This window comes from Trichechus manatus, unplaced genomic scaffold (genome assembly GCF_000243295.1).
Source record: "Trichechus manatus latirostris isolate Lorelei unplaced genomic scaffold, TriManLat1.0 scaffold00069, whole genome shotgun sequence".
Lineage (NCBI taxonomy): Eukaryota > Metazoa > Chordata > Mammalia > Sirenia > Trichechidae > Trichechus > Trichechus manatus.
In genome coordinates, this window is record NW_004444005.1 from 5,635,108 (window position 1) to 5,644,671 (window position 9,564).

At 44.1% G+C, this 9,564-nt stretch overlaps 1 protein-coding gene across 1 annotated transcript in view; it reads right to left on the bottom strand.

Moving 5' to 3' along the window:
* Positions 1-9,564, bottom strand: part of EFCAB6 (EF-hand calcium binding domain 6) — a 317,117-nt gene that overhangs the window by 164,880 nt on the left and 142,673 nt on the right. The window contains exons 9-12 of the mRNA XM_012556542.2: positions 9,316-9,375; positions 8,822-8,982; positions 4,486-4,659; positions 2,255-2,423 (exon numbers count right to left, since the gene is read on the bottom strand). Coding sequence (XP_012411996.1) covers positions 2,255-2,423; positions 4,486-4,659; positions 8,822-8,982; positions 9,316-9,375 — 564 coding nt within the window. The remainder of the gene's footprint in view (positions 1-2,254; positions 2,424-4,485; positions 4,660-8,821; positions 8,983-9,315; positions 9,376-9,564) is intronic.

Consider the following 9,564-nt stretch of genomic DNA (forward strand, 5'->3'; position numbering starts at 1 on the left):
GTGGGTGGTCACGGGCGTCGGAGGGGTGGTGGGTGGTCACGGGCGTCGGAGGGGTGGTGGGTGGTCACGGGCGTCGGAGGGGTGGTGGGTGGTCAGGCCACACAGGGTCTTCTAGGCCTTTTTTAGGACTCTAGTGTTTATTTGAGTGAGATGGGGAACCATTGCAGGGTTCTGAGCAGGAGTGACCTGATGTGAGTTCCTGGTTAGAAGGCCCCTCTGGCTGCTGTCTTGAGAATCAACTATAGTGGGGCAAGGGCAGGAGCAAGGAGACCAGTGAGAGATGACAGCGGCTCCAACCAGCACGGTAGATGGTGAGGGGTCATCGTATTCTGGAACGATTCTGAAGAGAGCCAGCAGGCGTTGATGAATTGGATGTGGATGTAAGAGAAAGAAGAGAGTCAAGAAAGACTCCAAATTTCAGGCCTGAGGACTGAGAACAAGGCTGCCGGGAACTGACATGGGAGGACTGCTGGCAGATGTCTGTGGGTGAGAATACAGGTGTCTCTTAGACGTCCACGCGGAGAATTCCTGTAGGTAGGTGGATATACGAGACTGATGTGGGCAGTCAACCGTGTATCAGCAGCATAAACAGCTGCGAGATGGAAGAGCCCGCCTCTGAGCTGACTGCCGAAAGGTGTTCTCAGGTGAGGCAGCGTATGGGGAAGGTAAGAAGCTGTCCTTGGAGTCGGCCGTCGTGGGTGTTAGTCACAGCTTTGCCATCACCTACTGCCACGCGTCTAAGGCAGTCACTTCCCCTCTCTGGAAAAGCAGAGGCGGACTAGTTGATTCTCAGTTTCCAGCTGTAATATCCTAGGAGCTGACTCTGTGACTTGAGATGTTGAGCCCTGTGGCAGCTCAAGACTAGAGTGCATCAGAGGCAAGGACTGGCGCCAGGCAATGTGGGGAGAAATAAATCCTAGTACTGACTGCCCTGAGGAGGACAGGTAGGGGGATTGAGGGGCAGGTGATTTGCACTGGTTTACTTTTAACACAGTGGCTGCAACTATGGGTTCAAGCCTAACAAGGCCTGTGAGGACGGTGCAGGACCGGCAGGGTTTCGTTCTGTTGTACCATAGGATCACCGTGAGTCCGAACCGACTCGACGGCACCTAACAACGACTTTTAACCCGCTGCTGTTCGGCTTCCGCCCCAGGCACCGTTTACTCCATTGAAACTGCCCTCATTGGGGTCGTCAATAACTCATTATCAACCACCTGAGCCCCAAGCCAGAAATCTGGACACCATCCTTGAATCTTTCCCTTTTCTCTCTTATTCCTTTTATCCCCCATCCCTTATTTCCTATCCCTTATCCCCTTCTCATTCCGAAGTATTTCTTGACTCTACCCTCCTTTTTCCCCCATACATAACATCAGCCCCTGGACTTTTTTAGGGGGTAGGTGGGGTTAGGTCTGGACTATTTCAGTAGCCCAGCCCTGTTCCCCCCTCCAGCGCATCCTCCACCATGCTGTTGCTGAGAGGCCGAGAAATCAGATCAGCAAAGAGCCTATTACAAGGCCTGGCATGGGGCAGGCAGTGGATAAATGGTGGCACTAATGTAATTACTCTCTTCTTGGAAATATATTTCACGGCCTTCTTCTGAATCTGTCCACATGGACGTCACTACACATTAACTGAAATGCTTTTCTTAAAAATAGCTGGAGATGATTAGCTAAAGGGATCGTAATAGGAATTTTAAGCCATCATTTAAATTAATTCCTGAGAAGTCTATGCCGAACCCTTCATGCTCAGTGCTTTCTGGCAGAAACTTGCCAGTTCCCATAAGCATATGCAAATCAGCTCTCTGAATTTCCCATATTCCCCTGCCAGGTTTTATTTTTTTCACTTTCTAGAGGAACAAACTGCAGCTCTGTTATCACAAGCATCTCGAGAGCTCCTTGCTGGCAGGGAGGGGCCCTGGCGTCTTTGTGTTCCCACCCCCGTTCTGCCCCACAACGTACAGTGCCAGGTAGATAGCGGGCAGCCAAACCATGCACCAATGAATACTCTGTTTTAAAAGTTTAACTATTAAGGCTGGGCCACACTCATAGTGAAAGTATTCTCTGCAGAAACTTCCCAAAGACCTTTTTGGCCAAAAGAATTCTTTTAAATTGTTGAAAGATGCCTAAAAATGGATCTCCTTTGCCCTGGAGTAAAGCATTACTGAAAACTGAATACCTATCCTTTAGAGGATGCTGTTCTAAGAAAATAACCCTGCTCCTTCGGGAAAGAAACACAGAGAAACCCCCTGGCCTACCTTCTTGAAGTCACGGTCATTAATTTTTCCATTAGGCTCCTTGCTGAGGTCAAGAAATTGTTTTCGGAATGCTGGGTCATGCTGCTGTATACAGTTTTTGAGTTTTTCAACAACTTCTTCTTTGGTTAGATTCTTGGTCACGGGGACTTTATCTTCAGAGGGTTTGATTCTAAAATCGCAAGCAAGCATTTTGGTCCCGAGTCAGCTTACACATGCCTAGCGCTTCCTCTAGACCTCGTCCATTTTCCACTGAACACCACAAGGAGGCTTACCATTCCCGTTTCGCAGAGAGGAAGCAGATGCTCAGAAAGACTGAGGGACAGAGTGACTTAGGGACGTCTTATGCTCCCATGCCTCGTTAGTCACAGAGCCGGAGTGAGGTCAGGACCACTCTGTCCAAGTAAAACCTCCTCCTGTTCGGCCAGTATATGGTGGCAAGGTGGGGGTTGGGGGGAAATGGCGGCAAGGGGGGGGAGAAATGGCGGCAAGGGCGGGGACAAGTGGTGGCAAAGTGGCGGAGAAGAAATGGCAGCAGGGTTGAGGGGTAGGGAGGTAGGCGGAGATGTGCTTTGAGCTGGATGAATATGGCTTGTGACTGGGCAGACAGGTTTGAAAAGGAATATTTTTGTGCACTGGGAAAATTTAAAGTCAGTATCCATTATTAAGCTTTAAATTAATGGGTCATTGTGCAGTAACTGGTGGCTCAGGGGTTCAGTGCTCGGCTGCTAACCTACAGGTTGGCAGTTTGAACCCACCAGCTGCTTCCTGAGAGAAAGATGTGGCAGTCTGCTTCCCTAGAGATCACAGCCTTGGAAACCCTACAGGGCAGTTCTACTCTGTCCTACAGGGTCGCTAGGACCTGGAATCGACTCCACGACAACGGGTTTAATTTTTTTTTAGTTTAGGTCAAGAGAGTCATCAAATCTCCACGCAAATGAAGGGAAGCCCACAATTATTCCAAGTTGATTTACAGGGTCAACTTGATTTATAAAACTGAAATGTGATATGATGTACTGTGTGTCTGTTCAGAGGGTAATTACTTCCTCAGCTCTTTGGCCCCATTTTTTACAGAAGACCAAACTGGCCATCAGAAACTCAGGGAGAGAGGGCTTCTGCTCTTCCTGCTGCTTCTCTCCCTATTAAGAGCCGCCAGGAAGGCCTAACCTGTTTTATGAAACGCTTAATCGCCACTCCATCTTTCACTGGTTTTAGGAGGCAGCATATCTTACCACAGGATATTTAACCTTTCTCTTAAAAGACCATCTTTCTGCCCATTAATAAAGCAGCTACTACTGAAATGCCCAGATATTCAAATTTCGTTAGCATATCATTAAAATATTCCCATCACTCTACACTTCAGAACTTTTTAAGAGGGATGTGACAAAGTGAAATCTGCTGAATAGTTCTACATTTTACACATCTTCATGGATTTATTATAAGCTATCAACAAGCAAGTTACAGTAATATCTTTTCATTAGACTAAACCTGTATTTTTCAAAAGGAATAAGAGCTAGAATATTCATTAGCCTGATTTTTTTTAAAGATCTACTAAGTATGTTTTATTGTTACAATTTAATTTGGCAATCATTTTAATAAGACTATCACCCACATTAGAAAATGGGAACCAGTTTAATGGCTGTATTTTGTAATAAATATTAAAAGGTGGTAAGAAATCTAAGTTTCTGGAAAAGAATAAACGGGAATGCAGCAGGTATGTAATAGATCAGTCACCAACAGATTCTCTGGAAGTCAAGACTCCTGGAGTCTCGGCCCAGGCCTCACACTCAGTTAATGAACAAGCTTAGGTAAGTCCCTGATCTCTCAGACCTCAGCACTTTCATTTCCAAAATTAATAGGTGGATTCAATAAATCCTAAGATCTCTTCGTGATCTAAAATTCCATGAGTCTAATCACTATATTTACAGTGTGCCATCCTTCTCATTTAAATGATAAATATTAAAATACTCATTTAGTCAACATATATTTACTAAATACCTATTCCACGATAAAAACCCGACCAAACCGGTTGTCATCGAGTTGATTCCAACTCATAGCGCCCCTGGAGGAGAGAGGAGAACTGCCCCAAAGGGTTTCCAAGGAGCGCCTGGTGGATTCGAACTGCCGACCTTTTGGTTAGCAACTGAACTCTTAACCACTATGCCACCAAGGTTTCCTTGTTCCATGATAGACACTGTGATTTCAATACGTGCTTTCATTTTGGTTCTTTTTACCTCTCGGAAACATCTGGCCACCGCTGTTCCTCTTTTTGAATGTGCTCAATTAAGGGTTGATCCGTTGGAACGAGATTTGGAGAGGCAGTGGGTAAGCCATTAATTCCTATGCTTGCCAAAAGTTTCTTGTAAACGATTCTCCCAGAAGCAACATCTTGAAACTTACTGCAGAGTCTGAATTTTTAAAATAATGAAAACATACTCATTAGAACGGCGAAAATTAACAAGCCTTGACCTCACCAGGAGTTGGTGAGGATGTGAGCAACTACAGCTCTTGTCCACTGCTGGCGGGGATGTAAAATGGTACAATCACTGTGGAAGACAGTGTGGCACTGAATATACACTTCCCAGAGGAACAGCCACTCAACTCCCAGCTATTTACCCAAGTAAGTGAAAATGTACATCTACACAAAGTCTTGCATAAGTATAGTTTTATTCGTAATAGTCAAAAACTGGAAACAAGCCAAGTAACCATCCGCAGATGAACAGCTACACAAACTGTGGTAAACCCATACATGGAATACCACTCGGCCATGAAAAAAGAAGAAACTCTGATATACATAAGGACACGGATTAACCTCAAAACCATTACGCCAGACCAGAAAAGGGAACATCTTACATGCTTCCCTTTCTATAAAATCCTCAAAAATGCAAAGCAATCTATAGTGACAGAAAGTAGATCAGTGATTGCTTGAGGATGGGGTGGAGGGAGAGATGGATTACAGAAGCAGAAAAGGCAACTTTCAGAGGGGATGGAAATGTCTGCTATCTTCTGATGGTTTCATGGGTGTAAATACATGATGAATTTCATCAAATTATATAATTTAAATGTGTGAAGCTTACTGTATGCAAATTACACCTCAATGAAGATGTAACACATTAAAAAATACTTTTATTAATAAATTAGAAATTCTGGTATGGAATTGTGGAGATATTTACACTGAAACTTGAGCCTGTGTAAACGTTTTAGAAAAACATGGTTACCACTGGTACACCAACAGTCAGCCCAGTCTTGAAGAAAGACTAGGAGTTATTTCTTTTCCTGTTTAACATTTTGTTTGTTGATATGTTTTTAATTATAAAAGTTGTATGTGCTAAACTGTACAAGGAAAGGTCATGGAAGCCCCACAGACACATCCAAACTCCCTGAGGGACTGAATTGCTGGGCGGAGGGCTGTGGGGACCATGGTCTCGGGGAACATCTAGCTCAATTGTCATGACACAGTTTATAAAGACAATGCTCTACATTCTACCTTGGTGAGTAGTGTCTGGGGTCTTAAAAGCCTGTGAGCGGCCATCTAAGATACACCACTGGTCTCATCCCTTCGGGAGCAAGGGAGAACGAAGAGAACAGGATACAAGGAAAAGATTAGTCCAAAGGACTAACTGTCCACAGCTACCAAGGCCTCCCCCAGACTGAGTCTAGTACAGCTAGATGGTGCCCAGCTACCACCACTGACTGCTCTGACCGGGATCACAACAGAGGGTTCTGGACAGAGCTGGAGAAGAATGTACAGCATAATTCTAACTCACAAAAAAAAGACCAGATTTACTGGCCTAAAGGAGACTGGAAAAACCTCAAGAGTATGGCTCCCAGACACCCTTTTAGCTCAGTGGTGAAGTTACCTCTGAGGTTCACTGTTCAGTCTGGGAGTGGACAGCCCCGTAAAACCAAATGAGACTAACAAGGTACAGTAGTCCAGTGACAAGGCCAGTAGGCAGAAGGGGACGAGGAAGCTGGTGATAGGGAACCCAAGGTTGAGTAAGGATATTGTTGATGTGTTGTGAGATTGTTAACCATTGTCATAGGGCAGCATTTGTAGTAACTGTTAAATGAGAAACTATTTTGTTCTGTAAGCCTTCATCTTAAGTGAAAATAACAGCACAATTGGAAGAGCATAGTCAATGTCACTGAACTGTGTATGTAGAAATTTTTGAAACGGTGTATCTTTGGCTATGTGTATTTTCACCAAAAAAAAAAAAAAAAAGGTTGAGAATTTAGAGGGTTAATATGTTGTGGGGTTGTTAACCAATGTCATAAAACAACATGTGTACTACTGTTTCATGAGAAACTATTTGTTCTGTAAGCCTTCACCTGAAGTACAATAAAATAAAAAAAAATAAAAATAAAAAGTTGTATGTGCTAATGATAACAAACTTGGTAAACAGAAGTGCCTGAGAACCAAAACAAAAATTCACATATTCATTAAAATTCACAAGGCAAGAGAGTAGCTGTGGATCTGGCCCTGGTGTCGGCCTGCTGGGTTTGAGTGACAGCTCCAGGATTTCATGATCATATCACTGAAGCAGCCACCCCAAGGGGTGCCCTGAGGCCACTTCCAGAGCATCAGTGAGGTCAGAACTGTTTCATATCAGTATTAGGATGTTCCTTGCCTTTTGGAGTCCCCATGTGGCACAAATGGTTAAGTACTCGGCTACTAACAGAAAGGTTGGCAGTTCTAACCCATCCAGAGGGACATCAGAAGAAAAGCCTGGCCGTCTGCTTCTGAAAAATCAGTCACTGAAAACGCTGTGGAGCACAGTTCTACTCTGACACACACGGGGTCGCCAGGAGTTGGAACAGACTAGAAGGCAATCGGTACTGGTATTCACCTTTCCTACTCTCATTCTCTCACCTGCGTCCAGTGGAGTTTTCCAGAGGCTACATGGTGTGTGATGACATCATTGCTCTGACAGACAAGGGAATGTGTGCTTGTGTATTCTAGAATTTTCTAAGGTGTCAGTTTAGGGTATAAATAGGTGGGTTATCAGAGATTAATTCCGTTTCTTCATAGCACTTCTGCTGGGCTCTTGACCTCAGCTATGCATGCTATAATATTTGTAACCTCATTGTTACTGTTGTGCGCTGTCGAGGTGATACTGACTCATAGTGACCCCACAGGACAGAGCAGAACTGCCCCACAAGGTTTTCCAGCCTGTGATGTTTATGGGAGCAGATCACCAGGTCTTTTCTCCTGCGGAGTGGCTGGGGGGTTTGAACCACTAACCTTTTGGTTAGCAGCCGAGTGCTTAACCATTGTGCCACCAAGACTCCTTTAAAGTGCTTTAGGACTGGTTTGAACATGATCAGATTTGCAGTTGAGACAGATAAAGTCTGGCTGCATCAAGGAAAGTGGATTGGAGAGGCTTCAATCTCAAATACGCAGTGGCCCGCATGCCTCTTCCATTTGATTTTGTTCATTCATCCACTCAACACCTATGAAGCCCTAAGTGTGATCCAGGCACCGGAGCTTCAGAGGTGAAAAGACCAAGTCCTTTGCCTTTACATCCTTGGTAGGGTGACAGATAATAAACATAAACAATAAACGATAAGAGCCATGACAAAGGAAGTTGGGGACAGGGTAGAACAGGACGTGAAGGCCTGGCTGGGGCGGGGTGGAGAGAGTGACCAGTCACTCTAGCAGGCATTGAGTCACGAGTGTCAATACCCTGTTGATATGTCCAAAATGGATCTTCTGGGTTTCACTCCTAAAACTGTTCCTCCCCAGTCTCCCGTCACAGATGGCAACCCTGAACACCCAGTCTCTCAAGCCAGAAGCCATCTCAATTCCATTTCATCCTTCTCACCCTAGTCCAACTCAAGCCACTGGCAAGTCCAGCCATTTCTACTCCAAGGCATATCTTGAATCTCCAAGTGTTTCCATGATATATTTATTCCTAGTAGAACTATCCACCACTCACCTCTCAGTTTGTCATACTGTGGTGGCTGGTGTCACCTCCTACTATTCTTCCTTTTCATGGATGAGGAAATTGAGGCCTGGAGAAGTTAAGCATCTACTCAAAGTCACACTAGTGAATAGCGGAGCTTGGATCCCAGCCTGCGTCTGTGACTCCAAAACCTATGCTCTACGTCTTTATTCCATCTTGCCTCCCCCAGTATCTGCCTCTGGTTGTTGTTAGTTGCTGTTCAGTCTACCCTGGCTCATGGTGACCTCATGTACACCAGAATGAAATGGTGCCTGGTACTGCACCATCTTCATGATCACTGGTATGTGTGGGCCCAGTGTTGTGGCTATTGTCAGTCCACCTTACTGAGGGCTTCAGCACTTAACCATTTAAACCCGGGGACTTGGAAGCGACACAACAGCAACTAACAAGAACAACAACATATTATATGGCTGTAGTAAGAACTAAATCATATAATGTACGTGGAGCTCTTAACCAATGCCCAGCACTTACTAAGTACTCAATAAACGGTGGCTATTATCAATATTCTCTATTAATATTAAGAAATGTCTAAGAATAGGTTTAGAATTATAAAACATACTGGATGAAAGATATGAGCAGGAATTAATTTTATTACCAAAAAACTTACTTTATTAAATGTTCACCTGTTAAAAATGGGCAGAATATGCACATAATTTTCTTGAAATTAATTCGACTAATGAAGCCAGTGTCTCCCGGGTCATAGGACCGCAGCATGTTATAAAAAGCTTGTAGATTCCTAGCAATCCCATCGTGAACAGTTTCTTCCACCTACCATAAAAATATAAACATCTTTATGGAGCTGTACGTTTGCAATTGGATGTGGTAGCATTTTTATAGAACCAAACCAACCAAACTCGTTGCCGTCGAGCTAATGACGACTCACAGGGACCCTATAGGATAGAGTAGAACTGCCCCATAGGGTCTCCAAGGCTGTAATCTTTATGGAAGCAGACTGCCACATCTTTCTCCCATGGAGCAGCTAGTGTGTTCAAACTGCTGACCTTTCTTTTGGTTAGCAGCTAAGTGATTTAATCACTGTACCACCAGGGCTCCCTTTTCTTATAGAAAGGCACCCCAAAAGAGAAGGAAAGCATTACTTACTGAATCCCAAGCCAGAAGGAGAGGTGTCTTAGTGCCTGTACAAGGGGATCTTTTTCTTATCTAATTGGGAAAAATAAAGTTTATTAATTAAAAAAACTCCTGAAAAGAATCACATGATCATCTCAATTGATGCAGAAAAGCCATCCGACAAAGTCCAACACCCATTACTAATAAAAATTCTCAATAAAATAGATATAGAAGGGAAATTTCTCAACATAATAAAGGGCATCTATGCAAAACCAATGGCCA